The sequence below is a fragment of the Garra rufa genome, chromosome 1, assembly GCF_049309525.1.
Source record: "Garra rufa chromosome 1, GarRuf1.0, whole genome shotgun sequence".
In the NCBI taxonomy this organism is placed as follows: domain Eukaryota; kingdom Metazoa; phylum Chordata; class Actinopteri; order Cypriniformes; family Cyprinidae; genus Garra; species Garra rufa.
The window spans coordinates 40,979,855-40,997,557 of NC_133361.1; the positions used below are offsets into that span (position 1 = coordinate 40,979,855).

Consider the following 17,703-nt stretch of genomic DNA (forward strand, 5'->3'; position numbering starts at 1 on the left):
AGTTGAGTATATTTTTCTTTAATGAAAAAAGTAGAAAGATCCAAAGATCAGCATTTACCTGAAATAAAAAAGCTTTTGTAACATACAAATTATAGAGAAATTATAAATGTATACTTGTATTTAGCAAGGATGCTATAAATTGATAAAAAGGATAAAGAAATTTATAATATTACAAAAGATTTCTATTTTAGATAAATGTTCTATTCATAAAAAAAAAAAACTGAAAAAAAATCTACTCGGCTGTTTTCAACATAAATGTTTTTAAAGCAGCAAATGCGAATATTATAATGATTTCTTACAAATATAAATTACATTTTAAAATATATTCAAATAGAAAAGTTATTTTAGTAAAAATATAGTAAAAATATTTCAAAATTGTATTGGTTTTGCTGTACTCTGGATAAAATAAATGCAGGCTTGATGAGCAGAAGAGACTTATTTTCAAAATAAAACATTACAAATCTTACTGTTCAAGAACTTTTATCTAAGTATGTGGACATCCTGTTCTAATTAACAGAATTGGCCATTCCAGTAATCCCAATTATTAATGCTACACCATACATAAAGCATAAATACTATGTTCACTAGGACACTTTTTCACAGAAATAGCCAAAGCTCTACATTAAACATTAAAATGGTTTGTGCCCGAGCAACAAGTGTTAGTCAAAAATGTATTGAATTATGTGAGGCCACTAGGGCGCGACCGTCTCCGGCACAGAAAAGAGTTCACGCTGTTCGCGCAAAGACATCTGGGATTGTGGAGGACTGGCTCGATCGCTTTGATTTCCGCAGTGCAGCGTGGGATAGTGGAAGAAGTCAGCGAAATAGTCGTAGAGAAATGGTGAGTGAGGAAGCAAATGAAACCCAGATCAAATGTATTTATTCGTTTTGTGGTTTGAAAATGTAACTTGAAAATGGATTATAAGCAAACTAGCTGCTGCTTGAAGCGGCTAGCGTGTGTAAACGTAGCCTTTACACTGTCCTCTTTGTTTCGCAATATTTTTAGCAGCCCGGCTAACATTCCCTGCTAAATCCGCCCAGTTTACTGTGTTCCTAATTAGATTGGGAGTACACTGCGCTCGACGACCGGTTTGTTCAGTCAGTATTAAAAACTGACGGGCAAACGGTTTTATATTGTTTGTTTGTATATGAGCTGCGCACCCTCTGTGGCCGAAACAGGGCTGTTAATCGCGGTGTTGATTTCATGACAGCTCCATAATATACGTTAGGAACGGGCTGGTCCTGTCATTGATCATTCTGGGCTGTGCCTTTCAGATGCTCGTTTAGTCATTTAATCTATCCGCGCAATAAATGTAACGTTAGATGAATAATACAAAGCTTGTCTAGTCGAGCGCGGATTGGTGGCTACATGTTTTTGTCCTGCGGTCGTTAGTAGCTGCACTTTGCGCGTCCATTTTTAAAAGATAACTTGCGCTAACCCGGCGTCATTATACTCTGTTTAGCCGCGTTTACGGTTTGTATCACTGAATTTTAAGCCCTTCATAATGTTTGTTAGCTGTTTGCAGTAAACAAACCGCACGGCAACGCGATGCATTTCCTAGGTGTTGCCAGTAACTAAGTCAACAACAACGTAACGTTAACACAACTGCAGCTGTCAGCGTTTTATTTGTATAGAGAGCGTTGCAGTTGTGACATGTTTCAGCTGTTCACCATCTGCTTTTCTCGTAATTATTTTTATTTAAAAAGCCAATGGTTGTTTCCGCTTGTAAATTATAACAAACAAAGCTATGGAGTTGACAGTTAAAGAAGTTAGTTGTTTGTTATCATTTGTCCGTTTCGGTGGATTTAGTTTAGTAAAGATTATTTGTTTACACATGCAATGCACATTAATAAAACTGTTATTACGCCAGAACTAGCCAAAAAGGCTGCTTTTTATCTGTAGACCCTTGACCGAATATTAAAAAGTTGCCCTAAAAACAAAAACAGAGCATCTTGCACACCCACAAAGAAGAAAAACAAATACTAAAAAACAAGTACATGAATCATTTAATGCTTCAATTAAAGGAGTAGTTCACTTTCAGAACAAAAATTTACAGATAATGTACTCACCGCCTTGTCATCCAAGATGTTCATGTCTTTCTTTCTTCAGTCGTAAGGAAATTATGTTTTTTGAGGAAAACATTTCAGGATTTCTCTCCATATAGTGGACTTCTATGGTGCCCCCGAGTTTGAACTTTCAAAATGCAGCTTCAAAGGGCTCTAAATGATCACAGCCGAGGACAGAAGGGTCTTATCTAGCCAAACGATCGGATATTTTCTAAAAATAAAATTACAAGTTATATACTTTTTAACCTCAAATGCTTGTCTTGTCTAGCTCTGTGTGTAGTGTACTCTGTGTGGCGATTAAAAAGTATAGAAAGACACTTCTTCCTCGGCTGGGATCATTTAGACCCTTTGAAGCTGCATTTAAACTGCATTTTGGAAGTTCAAACTCAGGGGCACCATAGAAGTCCATTATATGAAGAGAAATCCTGAAATGTTTTCCTCAAGAAACATAATTTCTTTACGACTGAAGAAAGAAAGACATGAACATCTTGGATGACAAGGGGGTGAGTACATTATCTGTAATTTTTTTGTTCTGAAAGAGAACTACTCCTTTAATACTAAAATACAATAATAGGAGGTTATCTAAACAAAAAAAGTCTAATATAAAAAAATATGGTACTAATGTTGACAATGCTGAGTTGTGAGTAGCCATTTTAGGATTTAGAGGATTTTTTTTTTTTTTAAGATGATTAATATTTTGATATTTCTGGACCACAAAACCAATCATAAGGGTAAAAAAGCTGAACGAACAAGCTTTCTGTTGATGTATGGTTTATTAGGACAATATTTGACCGAGATACAACTTTTTGAAAATCTGAGGGTGCAAAAATGAAAGTTGTCCAAATGAAGTTCTTAGCAATGCATATTACTAATCCAAAATTAAGTTTTGATATATTTGCGGTAGAAAGTTTATGATATATCTTCATGGAACGTGATTTTTGGCATAAAAGAAAAATGGCTAATTTAGACCCATACAATGTATTGTTGGCTATTGCTACAAATATACCTGTGCTACCTATGACTGGTTTTGTGGTCCAGGGTCACATTTCATTTTGTTGTGTGGAGGACGAGAAATGTTCAAATGAGCCGTGAGTTGAGGTTGTGGAGGGTTTAAAATTAGTATAGATCAAGTTGTGTCGATAATGAAAGTTGAGTAACTGTTTGTTCTTCAGGATGTCTTTTTGATGATCAGACGTCACAAGACAACCATCTTCACAGATGCTAAGGAGTCTACCACAGTCTATGAACTGAAGAGGATTGTGGAGGGCATCCTAAAGCGAGCGCCAGAGGATCAGAGACTTTATAAGGTCAGCAAAGACGTTTTTTATGATGATGATGATTATTAATTAATTAATATGTAGATTATTACTGTCACAGCTCTTTTAGTATATCCTGAGGGTTGTATGTCATTATTTGTTTTTGTTTTTTTTACGAAATTAATCATTTTATTTATCAAGGATGCATTGAATTGAAAAAAAGCGACAGTAAATACATTCAAATTCTTACAAAATATTCTGTTTCTAATAAATTCAGTTAATTTGAGCTATATTAATCAAGGAATTCTGGAAATACGCATCACATTTCCCACAAAAATATTACGCAGAACAATTGTTTTCATTGATAACTGAGAAATGTTTCTTGATCAGCAAATTAGCATATTAGAATGATATTAGAAGGATCATGTGAAACTAGGGATGTAACAATATCAAAATCTCATGTTACGATAATATCTTGATATGAAGTCCATGGTGCAATATTTAAAAAATAAATAAATAAATAGGAGACAAATTCAAAATTAAGAGCTCCAACCCATGTTCTTAACTAAGAAAACGTAAGTCAGAAAAAAGTCAGTGAATTGACTGGTACCTGAGCTTTAAATGGGACTCAACTATCTTTTTATCTGTGGTATACTGTCTCAGTCTAAATTACATTCACAGTGTTTTAGGATGCCAAACTAATTATAATATAATGATAATAATATCAAATATCAATTTTATATTATTGTTATTCCTGTGACAATGATAGCATCTATTGTAAAACAATTGCACTGTAAAATAAATTAAAATGAATATTTCATAGGTATATTATTTTTGCTTTACACTACAGTAGGGAAATTAAAATACTTGTTTCCTAATTTCTACATTTGAAAGAGATATTTTGAATTTGGACTACAGTAACGTTACCCATTTAAACCGCTGGCTGTCAGCTATTCATACTGCACTTTTAAGCTTTTATTTTGATGGAAATTGCAGTAGAGCTTTTATTTTGAAGGACAAACTCCAGCTTCAGTGAAAACAAAAACGAGTCTCACTACAATCTAGTGAAATACTGTAATCATCTGCCGTGAAAATAAAGCATAACTGGTAGTTGTTGTGTTCTCTAATGCACACTAAACTCATTTGGGCTGTGATTATAAATCCACACATCTCGATTTATGAATCCATTCCGAATGCATCGCGATTCTGAGCTTAGCTTTTAACAGCAGATGGCACTCTTAATTTTGTTTTGAACCGTACACTCAAATGCTTACGAAGAAGAGCGCTAGTGCATTCGGCTGAGTCTCAGAATGCTTTTATGATGCAAGAATAATGTAAACACCCTTTTAATTTGCTTCAACCTTTTCGAACTTTATGAATGATAATTTTAGATTCAAGTATGTGTAAGGAATTGGAATTATAAGGTATGGCTGTTTCTAAAGCATGCAGTGCCATCTGCTGTTAAAATCTAAGCTCAGAATTGTTTAGAGAGAAATTCACGATGCATTTGGAAAATCTCAGAATCGATGCAGAATTATTTCTCGATTTATTTTCCCAGCCTTAGAGTTTACTGCTTTCTCTGTGAACTGAGCCGTTTTGAGTTGCAGAAAACACCGGATCATGAGCTGATCACCTGAAAGAAGTGTACGCTTCGACTTAAAACAAACTTGATGAAGGGATTAAGCCATATTGTGCTATCATTTTTAGTTCATTTGACAGATACTGTGCCAAAGCATAATGGCCCAAAGCACAATTTTAAAGACATTATCCCCTGGTTTCACAGACAAGGCTTAAGCCTAGTCCTAGACTAAAATGTAAGTGTGAGCTGTTTTAACTGAAAGAAACTTGCACTGACTGATCTTAAAAAATATCATTGCCTTTGTTTGTTTTTCTCAAGATCCACACCAGTAATGTTTTCTTTTTAAGTACATTTATAAAAATGGCTTGCATGTCCTAATTGATCTATGGCCTAATCCTGGTTTAGGCTAAGCCCTGTCTGTGAAACTGGGCTTACGTGTTAGAAAAAGAAGTTTAAATATATTTTAAAAACTACACTTTGCCCGGGAGACCTATCGTTTCATACCATCATGTGATCAAGATGATACTGAGACTATCACAATACCGTCATATTGATAATATGGTTACATCTACGTGAAACTCAAGCCTGGAGTAATGATGCTGAAAATTCCGCTTTGCCCTCATAGGAATAAATTCAAATAGAAAAGTTCTTTTAAATGTAGTAATATTTCAAAATATTACAGTTATTGTATTGTTGATTAAATAAAAGTAGCTTTGGTGAGCATAAGAGTCTTCGAACGTTTTGAATAGTAGTGTAACACAAACTAATACCACAGAATTAATCAAATCCTTTGCTAATAGTAGCTCAAACCATGTAAGCTAAGAAAACCCACACCTTTATTTCTAAGGGGTTTAATAAAGTGTTAGTTTACCCAAAAATGAAAATTCTGTCATTAATTACACCCTTATTGTACATGTCACTTGCGTTGCTGTCTATGCAAGGTCAGAAAATGTGAGATTTTAATCAAAAATATCTTAATTTGTGTTGCTAAGATGAACAAAGGTCATACAGGTTTGTAACGACATGAGGATGAGTAACTAATGACAGAATTTTTATTTTTGGGTGAACAATCCCCTTAACCCGTAGATTTCTAAGACAAATTTACAGGATTACACTGCAAAAATGCCTTTTTTTTTTACAAGCAAAATAATCTGCCAATGGGGTATGCAAAAAAAAAAAATCTTGTTTTCTGTTTGAAATAAGATTTTTTTTTTTTTGCTTACCCTATTGGCAGATTATTTTGCTTGTTCTAAGCAAAAACTCACTTAATTTTGACTTGTTTTTTCTGAAAGCCTAGAAAATCCTTCTTTAATAATTTGTTGATATTTTGGCTGGAAACAAGACATAAAAAATCTAAGAAAAGCATTTTTTTTTTTTTGCAGTGTAACAGAATGAAAAGTGTAAAACGTACACTGATTAACTTAAACAGCATTCCAAAGTGCACGTTTGTTTTAAACACGCTTTACATTAAACCATAATAAAAAAGAAAAAAATGGCAACATCTGCTCAAACTCACTTTGTGTTCACTGTGTTAATGTAATACAACACAAAGAACTAATAGTATTACATTCTTTAAAAAATTGTGAGTTTCATACTTTATCCCAGTGTATTACGACAATAACAGTGGGAATGTGTACTGCTTAACAAAGACCAATTTCTGAATGACCTCACTCAAGTGGACTAGTAGAGTTGATTTGTTCAAGTGATTTGAGTATATTATGCACTTTATTAAACAATCTTTTTTATGTCCTTCAGGATGACATGCTGCTAGAAGATAGTAAGACTCTTGGAGATTGTGGGTTCACAAACCAGACAGCCAGGCCTCAGGCTCCAGCCACAGTAGGACTGGCTTTTCGCATCAGCGGTGAGCTCTTGTTTCAGTCGCTTGCCTAGTATCCCGCTACGTGATATTTAGTAATCTGAATTTGTCTCCTGTGTCTGTCTTTATCACAGATGATGCTTTTGAGCCTCTAAGAATAGAGGCCTTCTCCAGCCCTCCTGAGCTTCCTGATGTGATGAAGCCTCAAGACTCGGGCAGCACTGCCAACGAACAAGCCGTGCAGTGAAGGAGGAACTGACGAGAAAGGGTTTGGGGGGGAGGGTGGGTTGGGGAGACAGCTGGGGGGGGGGTAAAGAGTGTCCAGAACAGCGGACAAGCCAAACACGCGTGTTTTAAGATGGTGGTGTGTGTCTTGAGTTACAAAAAGAGGGGGGAAGCATGAGTGAGAGTGATCTTGTGTGATATCGTAACTTTGCTGAGAAATTTGAATCGCTCTCCCTGTTACTCCTCACGTCCCATCGAGCACTAGCAGCTTACTCTCACCGTATTGTCGCAAACCCTTCCGATGTTCAGTGTCTGCTCATCTACAGGTTAATTCACCGATCACAACGTCCCTTTTGGCGTAGGCACATTTTGATTTGGTAATGTTTTCCCTGATTTCTGAATGAATTTGCTCATTTGTCAGACAGCTGTTAGTCGCCCGTCAGAGGTGGTTAGATATCCGAGTATTTAAACCTGTGCTTCTTATTTAATTCACGCAACTGTTATGTTTGGAGAGTTAAATGTTTTGTGATTTGTGCGTTTCGATCTGTTGGGGGCCGGGGTGGGTTTGTGTTTGTGGCTGTAAGGTTTTACAAATGCCCACTTTACTGATTGCATTTACAGTACGCTGTTGTTTGTTAATGAGTATTGATATTATAATTATTCTTATTTAGATCCTGCATAATTTTATTGGGGTGCAAAAAGGCCATAGGCTGAACCGTTTTATGTTACCGACTTAATATAGTGTAAATGGACATGGAACTTACTGAGCATCAGAATGGGCATGGATGCCGTCAGGTTATACCTGCAAATGAATACACAGCACATGGTTAAGGTGAATTCTGACATACAGTGGTTTCATTGTAAATACATTTTTCCACTCACATTGTTGCTTCCTGAAGTGTTTTGCTTTTGTTTAAGATCTTGTGTTGGAGGAGAGTAGTAGCGTCCGCTTGTTTCTTTTTCAATATTTGTTTGGAAGCCTGAGTATTGACATTTAATTCCCTGATTTTGTATTTAAATCAAAGGGGAGTGTAAATGCTAGTCAGTTTTTTTTTCTTTGTGTGTGTGTGCGTGCGTGTGTGTGGCATTTTAAAATGGTGGAAAGAATCAAGTAAAAATGTAAAGATCAATACGAATGAAGCCTTTCGGCGCAGTTGCTTGAACAAGTGAATGTTTAACTTTAACACAAATGCTGACATTGTGTTCATCCCCAAAAAACAGAAGATCCTAATGTTTTTGCAGACTCACCCTTATTATTCTCAGTGATGGCAGTGTTCCTTCACAGTGCTCTTGCAAAAAGACAAACAAAAAAAGTTCAAAACAGAAAAGACAATTATGCTGCAGTATCTGTAACTGCGTTTAAATGAATTAAAATCAGCCCTTTTCCACTCCTTGTCTAATGTTCAACGTCTGTTTATTAATTCTGTTGCTTGGGTTTTAGTTTTTTGATTTTATTAATATTTATAAAGGAACATGTATAAATGCCATATAACTGAATAACAACCAGCAGTAGAATAAAGGAGCAGAAGAAATTAAACAAGAAATTTTACCTTGGACCATAAAACCAGTCATAAGGGTAAGAACTTTCCATTGATGTATGGTTTGTTAGGATAGTAAAATATTTGGACGAGATACGACTATTTGAATATCTGGTATCTGAGAGTGCAAAATAATCTAAATATTGAGAAAATCACCTTTAAAGTCGTCCAAATGAAGTTCTTAGTAATGCATATGTGACCCTGGACCACAAAACCAGTCTTAAGTCGCTGGGGTATATTTGTAGCAATAGCCAAAAATACATTGTATGGGTCAAAATTATAGATTTTTCTTTTATGCCAAAAATCATTAGGAAATTAAGTAAAGATCATGTTCCATTAAGATTTTTTGTAAAATTTCTACTGCAAACATTTCAAAATGTAATTTTTGATTAGTAATATGCATTGTTAAGAGCTCAATTTGGACAACTTTAAAGGTGATTTTCTCAGTATTTTGATTTTTTTGCACCCTCAGATTCCAGATTTTCCAAATAGTTGTATCTCGGCCAAATATTGTCCTATCCTAACAAACCATACATCAATAGAAAGCTTATTTATTGAGCTTTTATATGATGTATACATCTCAGTTTTGTAAAATTTAACCTTATGACTGGTTTTGTGGTCCAGGGTCACATATTACTAATCAAGTTTTTATAAATATACGGTAAATTTACAAAATATCTTCATGAAACATGATCATTACTTAATATCCTATTTTGGGCTGTTGCTACAAATGTACCCGTGCTAATTAAGACTTGGGTTTTGTGGTCCAGGGTCACAAATAGGAAAAATATGAAGTGCTTTCCTCCCTTCAGTGTTTTCAGATATAAAGTATTTTAAAATACTTAAGAAAATGTGATTTGAGATTTGAATATGTCATTTGAAACTTTCAAAGTAAAAGATTTATAAGATTGTTTCGGTTTCTGTATTAGTAAAACCAAACAACAAAACTTTCCAAGATTAAGAAAACGGCTCACGTAATCACATTCACTTTCCCCAAATACTTCTGTAATTTCTGGGGGTTTAGATACTCTGGAACTATTTAAATGAATCGATTGAACCAAATCACAAAACCTCTTCATTGAACCGAGAACAATCTCTCATTCAGACGTCCGATTTGCAATGAGTCTGGAAGTGTATTTGGAAGACTTATAAGGACGATATATATAACGAGAAGAATGACAATGTGCAGTAAACGGTAAAACTGTTTGCTCTAAAAACCAGTGTGTTCATAATTAAGACAATACATTAAAATAATATGGTGAGACACTCCAATTTGCAATATCAAGCAGCAAAACTAGCTGTTTTGTACAGCTAAAAATAGCTTGAAATGGATGAGACTGGAAACCAAACCCATAAAATATATGCACCCACTTTTACCTTAAGAAAAAGGTAGATAACACTCGTATTATTGATATGCTACTGATTTCTGTTTCATTGAACATAGGCCTATCATTAGCCTACAGTCCATAGCAGTCCAGTCTGTGGAAAATTATTTGTTTTTGTATTCTGTCTACTATATTTTTCAGGTTGTTTGTGTAAACAAGCACTGAAGTTCTTGGATGCTGCATCATATCTAGCTAGATTTGAAGTATGAGTTTAAAGTGTTTCAATCAAGACAACAACACAATAATGAATTAGTTTAATACTAGTTTAAAGGACTCACCATCACTGCTGACATATTAAACCATGTTTACCTAGAACACTTGAACACATTGTGTTAAAATAGGGGGATCATATTTAGTTATAAGAGTATATAGGTCAACAAGTTTAGATACACCTTGCAGAATCTGCAAAATGTTAATTATTTGACCAAAATAGGAGGGATCATACAAAATGTATGGTTTTTTTTTAGTACTGACCTGTATAAGATATTTCACATAAAGAACATTTACATATAGTCTATTATAAAATAAGTTACATTTTTTTAAAAATACCCCATTCAAAAGTTCTTAATACTGTGTTGTTACCTGAATGATCCACAACTGTTTTTGTTTTTTACTTTTTTAGTGAAAAATCCTTTAGAAAAAACATTTCAGGTCCCACAAATGTATTTGAACCCTTTCCAACAATGACTGTATGATTTTGACATCTATCTTTTGACACTGAGGACAACTGAGGGACTCAAACGCAACTATTACAGAACTATTTCAAACACTCACTGATACTGAGGAAACAAAATGCATTGAATTTGAAGATCAGGGTAAATTTATTTTGTCTTCTGGGGAACATGTTGTAAGTATGTTCTAGCTTCTGAAGGGCAGTACTAAATGACAAAAATATGATATTTAGGCAAAATTAAAAAAAAAAAAAATGTACATATCTTTATTCTGTTAAAACGTTTACACCCCTGGCTCTTAATGCATAGTTTTTCCTTCTGGAGCATCAATGAGCTTTTGATTCTTCTGTAATAGTGGCATATGAATCCCTCAGTTGTCCTCAGTGTGTAAAGATGGATCTCAAAATCACAGTCATTGTTGGAAAGTGTACAAATACACAAAAATGGTGAAAACCAAAGAATTTGTGGGACCTGAAGGATTGTAAAAGACAAGCTACTTTAATAGCTGAATAGCAGAAATGTCACATAATGAAAATATGTTTAAGACTGGTGATCAAGACGAAACAAAGTTGTTTATAGTATTTATAGGTTTTACGTGAATTTGTTTAAATTATTTGCAACATAAAACTGCATTTAAACATTCTCAATTTTAGAATTTTCTAGTAGAGAACAAGTTAAAAGAGAAAAGGTGATAATTGGGGCATATAGACCGTTCACCATGTACAGAACTGCCTACTGTGTAGCCTATAAAATAAGCATTCGTAAAGAGACATTCAAAAATGTAGTCTTTTTGCTATAAGATATTTTATTTCTGTCACTGTATTAAAGACCATTTTATCACATTGCCTGTTGTCTTTAAGTAATAAGACTAGCTTTAAGCGTGATTTAGTGAACAGATGGATGTTGTTTTGAAAACAGGACCAATCATAGTTGTTGAATGTGCGCATGCGCAGTAAACCCTTCTATCTAGCAACAGAAGCTAATGGAAGAGAGCATCGTCTGTTTTAAAGGTCTGTCAGTTCAAATATCTTCTCAGTGTTTTGGTTTCAGGTTATAATTAATGGTCGTGCCACTAAGTAATTCAGGTTTCGAGACTTTTTAATTTCAAAATCGCATTTGTCTGTTTAGTTACTCAATTGCTTGTCAAGCTATCCATATTAGTTCATTTCATTTTGCACGGAGAAGTGACAGCGCTAGTATTTATTGATATATCTGACTGGTTTTACATCTAAACTGATATTTACCTAAGTTATTTTTCAGAATCTATTGTAATAGCACTGTTAGCAACGTCTAACGTATGTTTATGGAGAGGCTAGCTTCATCCGTTTACTCCTATATTAATCCCATCAAAAACTGCATGTAGATGGATATTTGTAAAAGCAACGTGGCGGCTGCAGGACGGGTGATAATGGACGTGATCCAGGCTGAATGGGAGCCGCTGTCTCACTGGGAGCTTGACCAGCGACTGGACCGTGCAGTGGAAGAAATGATAGAGGCCGACCTGGTGGCCCAGGTCCAGGAGCAGACAACGCTCTTAATGCAAGCCTCTCAACAGGAGGCTTCATCACCACCAGAACAGGCACAAACAGCAACTCGTAAGCTGTCAGAGTCCAGAAAGCCTGTTCAGGAGTCTGCCTTGCAGCGTGCACATACCACTGAAGCCATGGAGGCAAACCCTACAGTACAGGTAGGTTATCTCATGCACTTCATATATAATTAAGTGATTTTCATGATTCATTTTCTCACTTTACATTAGTAGTTTTCAACCAGAGGGCCTCAGTATGACTTGAAATGGTTTAAAAGACTAAACAAGCATTAAAGCAATAGTTTCCCAAAAATGACAATTCTGTTATTAATTATTCACCCTCATGTTGTTCCAAACTGCTAAAACCTTTCGTCTTCAGAACACACGTTAAGATATTTTTGATGAAATCCAAGAGCTTTCTGACCCTGCATAGACAGCAACGCAACTGACACGGAAGAGAAGAAATTGTTAGATAAAGTTATTTTGTTTTCTTTGCACACAAATAATATTTGTGTCGCTTCATAAAATTAAGGTTTAACCACAGATGTCACATGGACTATTTCAACGATGTCCTTACTACCTCAGATTTCATCAAAAGTATCCTAATTTGTGTTCTGAAGATGAACGAAGGTCTTACAGGTTTAGAATGACAAGAGGATGAATAATTAATGATGAAATTTTCATTTTTGGGTGAACTGTACCTTATCTTAAAATAAAAACCTGTAAAAATCTAAATATATAAGGTAGCCAAATTTTAAAGAATTGTTTGGAATAAAATGAAGGTTTTTTTTTAAATTGTTTTTAAAGTCTGGTATCATTTATCTGATCAAAAATGATGTAAAAAAAAAATTTTGTAAAAAATTCTGTAAAATAATAATGTTGTAAAATATAATAACACATTAAAATGTAATTTATTCCTGTGGTGGGAAAGCTGAATTTTTATTCATTACTCCAGTCTTCAGTGTCACATGATCCTTCAGAAACCATTCTAATATGCTTTTGATTTTCTGCTCAGTTATTATTAGTTATTATTGGGGCAAACATAATATTAATGTTGAATGTTAAACAGTTTTTGCTGCTAAATATTTGTGTGGAAACTGATGTTTTTTTTTCCAGAGTTCTTTGAATCAAAACTTGAGCATTTGCATTTATCTGAAATGGAAATCTTTTGTAACATTATAAATGTCTTTACTGTCACTTTCAAGCAATTTAATGCGACTTTTATTACGTTAAGTATTATTTTCTTAATAGTATTTCACAGTATATTTTTTATTTACTGTATTACCTTAAATAAATGCAGCCTGGGTAAGAATAAGACAATTTGAAAAAAATATATATATATATATATTTTTCTAAACTTTCGACCAGTAGTGTATATTTCTAGTTATTCCAAGCTCTAAAATACTTCATCAAGTAGAAACTGTGAGTAAAAAATAATTGTAAAAAAAATCTTAGTTTTTATGCAACAAACATGCTTTACACTGCTGTTTAAAAGTTTGGGATCAGAATTAAGATTTTAAATGTTTTTCAAAGAAGTCTCTGATGATCAAAAATACAGAAAATAAGTCATATGAAATATTATTACAATTTAAAATAACGGTTTTCTATTTTAATGTACTTTAAAATGTCATTTATTTTACTCCAGCCTTCAGTGTCAAATTATCCTTCAGAAATCCATTTTACTATGCTTACTGTAATGACAATATAAGTCTTTACTATTACTTTTTATCAATTTAAGATATCCATGTTGAATAAAAGTATTAATTTCTTTCAGAGAAAGAGAAAAAAAAATACTGACCCTAAACTTTAAATGGTAGTGTATATTGTTACAAAAGATTTCTATTTTAAATAAATGCTGTGCTTTTTAACTTTTTATTCATCAAGGAATCCTGAAAAAAGTATCACAGGTTAAAAAAACATTTCCAACATTGATAATAAATCAGCATATTAGAATGATTTCTGAAGGATCATGTGACACTGAAGACTGGAGTAATGATGCTGAAAATTCAGTGGCATCACAGGAATAAAATACATTTTAAAGTATATTAAAATAGAAAACAACTATTTTAAATTGCAGTAATATTTTACAATATTACAGTTTTTTTTCTGTATTTTCAATCAAATAAACACGCCTTGATGCACAGAAAAGACTTCTTTGAAAACAGTAAAAATCTTACTGATCCCAAACTTATGAAAGGCAGTGTACATCATGTTTGTCTTTTTTCTTGCAGTATGTGACAAACTTTCTGCAAAGCTCCAACACAAGCTACAGCAAGAACCGATTGTCTGGAAGAGCTCGACTGTCCTTGTCTCACACTGTCCTGCTGTCCCTCACCCTCCTGTCCAAACGCATCAGTTATCGCAGTGTGTCCTCTAGTTTCCATCTGGAGAAGGGAAATATTCACAGGATCTTCTTCTCTTTCTGTGATCAAGTGATCGCACAAAAGGATCGGCTCATTCAGTGGCCTACAGGTACAAGTTAAGATGATACGTCTACAGTGATTTGATCTCAAAATCTATGGCTGTTTTAATGGAAAATTATATTTTAAAAAATATACATTTATTATTTGTAAAAAAATTTTTTTAAATTTTACTAAAAGTAATAGAAAAGTCAATGAAACTGCATAAAATACTTTATCAGTGACCGCATTGCATTCATATAATTAAAACTAAAACATGAACCATTACTTTAAAATGAACATTAACTGAATTAAAATAATGAAAATAACACTGTTGTAGTTTCCTAACAGGTTTACTCATTTTACAGCTGTTTTCTCCTTTTGCCCTTTAGGACAGGAGGCCCTACAGCATCTGCTTCCTTTCTCCAGCTGGCTGAGTCGCAATGAGGGTCTGGAGGAGAGAGGCCTTCCTCAAGTGCTTGGGGTGCTGGGCGACACACGCATCCCCATCCGCCTGCCCGCTGGCAAACCGGACAGCGAGAGCGACACTCCGGAAGCAAAGAAATCTAAGAGCGAAACACATCCAGATTCGTGGCTGAACTTGGAATTGGTGTGCAATGACAAGGGTCGCTTCATTTACTGCCACATCAGCAAAGGGTCAGAAAAAGACAGAGGAAGCACGTTATCTGAAAGGATTCGTCAAAACCCTGAGATGGTGCCTCCAGGGACCTGCCTGATAGCCGGAGTCGGATACCCCCTCACAGAACAAATACTTACACCGTTTTCATCAGGTCGAAACCCACAGGAAAACCTCTACAACAAATCGGTGGCGAGCCATTTGAGCCGATTCAACCAGGCTGTGGCGGACTTAAAAGAGCGATTCCAGAAATTGAGGTATTTGGACATGGGAAACTACGACAGGGCGAAAGCAGTGGTTCTGACTGCTTGTGTACTACACAATGTTTTTCTGGACATGGGGGATGTGACCAAGGGACTGATAGAGAGAAGCACATCGGAAGGTGTGGAGGAGGTAAACGAAGATGCTGCTGGGGTGAAAATGAGAGAGACCGTAGTCAATCTGCTTTACAGCACATTGGAAGCAGCACCACAATAAGATTTTGACACTGATTTGCATATTTAAAAGGATAGTTTACATTTACTTACCGTTATAAACCCATGTGACTTTCGTTCATCTTTGGAACACAAATTATTTTATTATTGTTTCATTATTTTTATCCATTGAAAGCTCTCAGAGAAAAAAATCATTTTAATCCATATGAAACAAGCGGAATAAGTGTTTTGAAGTAAAACAATTGCTTTATATAATAGACTGTTTTAATTTAGCCTAATAAAAGCTTCAGTTAAATTTTTGGATATAAAATGGATTTCTCTAACAATCTTATTATGCTTTTTTTAACTGTCAAAGTTTTGGTGGAATAGACCAAGGTTTCATTAAAAATACGTTAATTCTTGTGGGTTTGAAATGAGATTTAAATGATAAAGTTGATAACATTTTTGGGTGAACTATGACTTTCTGTGTGTAATTAATAGATATTTGATGATATGAACAAAGTTTTCAGAAAATAATTGTGATACACATTTTGTATTGTTTTTATTAAAACATAAACACAATGTACAATTTGTCCTTTACTCATTTTATATAAATGCAACAATTTAAACTATTAAAAAATATATATGTATGTATGTGTATGTATGTATAACATGGGCCATTCTACAGAATTAGTCTAAAGTCAGAGTTGTAAACATCTTGGGAAAAAAAAAAATCCAAAAAAATGTTATCCATGCAAACTGTATACTGTCCAAGGTAAACGTTTCTAGTAATTGTGCAGTTAATTCTCATATTGTATTTTTAGAAAGTTTTGGAATATTTGTCCACTCTCTGTAAATGTGTCACTACTGAAAAAAAGTAGTTATAATTTAGTAAGTAGGGTTATATTTACCTATGAAGATTTTGCTTTCATTCACATTGTAAATGTATATTTTTGCTATTTTTTTTACATTTTTTCAGAGGTAAATCAAAAACGATTACATTTTTAACAATATTCCAAGTGTGATTTATGAGGTTTGTTGTATTTTGAAAACAATTTTTCTTTGTAAAAGGCAAAATGTTTGTCATACTGATTTCAAAGTAAAGGATTTATTTGTTTGAATATACATTGAACCAAAAACTATAATAACATCTTAGTTGATAATTCAGTATACTTTGTTTTTGACAAAACATCCCGTTTTAGTAGTGACTGCACATTTTCGGTAGTGACAGTAATGTGTTGGTAGCAATCACATTACAGAATTTTAACTTGCAAACTAAAACACTACTTATACTAAAATACAAAAAAATATATATATAAAAAATTATGATGATTATGTGTTCTGTTTTGTCACTACTGAAAAAATGTTGACATGTTTCAGTCATGACGGTTTGCTAGTGACAATTTTAGAAACTTTTAAAGCTACCTCAAGGATGCTAATCAGCACATGATTAGCTTGCACAGTTCTGAACAGTGGTACAGATAAAAACTAAATGTTATGGAATAACATGCAGTTTCGCCAGACACTTTTTTTTTTTACATAAAGTTTCATAATTTACAAAGAAAATATGAAATTAATATTTTTTTAACTATACTTTTTGAAGATTTTTTTTTTAAAACAACAATTGAAAAAAACAAAACAAAAATTATTTCAATATCATTTTCATTAGTTGATATTTAGGGGTTAAGGTTCGGGACAGCCACCTCCCAATTGAAAGTACCCAATAAATGATGATTTTATATATATTAGGCTTAATAATATTTTAAATATGTGACCCAGGACTACAAAACCAGTCTTAAGTTGTAGCAATAGGCAAAAATACATTGTATGGGTCAAAATTATGCATAGACATCAATTTTCTTTTATGTCAAAAAACATTAGGATATTAAGTAAAGATCATGTTTCATGAAGATATTTTATAAATTTCCTGCCGTAAATTGATCAAAACTTAATTTTTGATTAGTAATGTGCATTGCAAAGAACTTCATTTGGACAACTTTGAAGGCAATTTTTTTTTTTTTTGGCGCCATCAGATTTCACATTTTCTAATAGTTTTATCTCAGCTTAATATTGTCCTACCCTAACATATCAGTGGAAAGCTTATTTATTCATCTTTTGGATGATGTATAAATCTCAATTTAAAAAATCTCAGTTTGTGGTCCAGGGTCACATCTTTCATTAGATTATTG

The 17,703-nt window shown here is 33.8% G+C and overlaps 2 protein-coding genes across 2 annotated transcripts; both read left to right on the forward strand.

The window, feature by feature from the left end:
* Positions 1–730: 730 nt before the first annotated feature.
* Positions 731–8,341, forward strand: elob (elongin B). Its single transcript, XM_073823727.1, has 4 exons — positions 731–841; positions 3,240–3,374; positions 6,658–6,766; positions 6,856–8,341. The coding sequence occupies exons 1-4, from the start codon at positions 839–841 to the stop codon at positions 6,966–6,968; spliced, it is 360 nt and encodes a 119-aa protein (XP_073679828.1). The 5' UTR covers positions 731–838; the 3' UTR covers positions 6,969–8,341.
* Positions 8,342–9,883: 1,542 nt separating this feature from the next.
* Positions 9,884–16,651, forward strand: LOC141291889 (uncharacterized). The gene is made up of 4 exons (XM_073823926.1): positions 9,884–11,550; positions 11,904–12,227; positions 14,297–14,537; positions 14,857–16,651. Exons 2-4 carry the CDS (start codon positions 11,904–11,906, stop codon positions 15,576–15,578), a joined length of 1,287 nt encoding a protein of 428 aa, XP_073680027.1. The 5' UTR covers positions 9,884–11,550; the 3' UTR covers positions 15,579–16,651.
* Positions 16,652–17,703: the final 1,052 nt, after the last annotated feature.

Excerpts from the sequence above, each read along its gene's own strand:
- elob (XM_073823727.1), top strand. Across the intron at positions 3,375-6,657 it reads AGGATCAGAGACTTTATAAG|GATGACATGCTGCTAGAAGA; the intron begins GTCAGCAAAGAC and ends TATGTCCTTCAG. Across the intron at positions 6,767-6,855 it reads ACTGGCTTTTCGCATCAGCG|ATGATGCTTTTGAGCCTCTA; the intron begins GTGAGCTCTTGT and ends TCTTTATCACAG.
- LOC141291889 (XM_073823926.1), top strand. The coding sequence starts at position 11,904 with ATGGATATTTGTAAAAGCAACGTGGCGGCTGCAGGACGGGTGATAATG. Across the intron at positions 12,228-14,296 it reads AGGCAAACCCTACAGTACAG|TATGTGACAAACTTTCTGCA; the intron begins GTAGGTTATCTC and ends TTTTTCTTGCAG. Across the intron at positions 14,538-14,856 it reads GCTCATTCAGTGGCCTACAG|GACAGGAGGCCCTACAGCAT; the intron begins GTACAAGTTAAG and ends TTTGCCCTTTAG.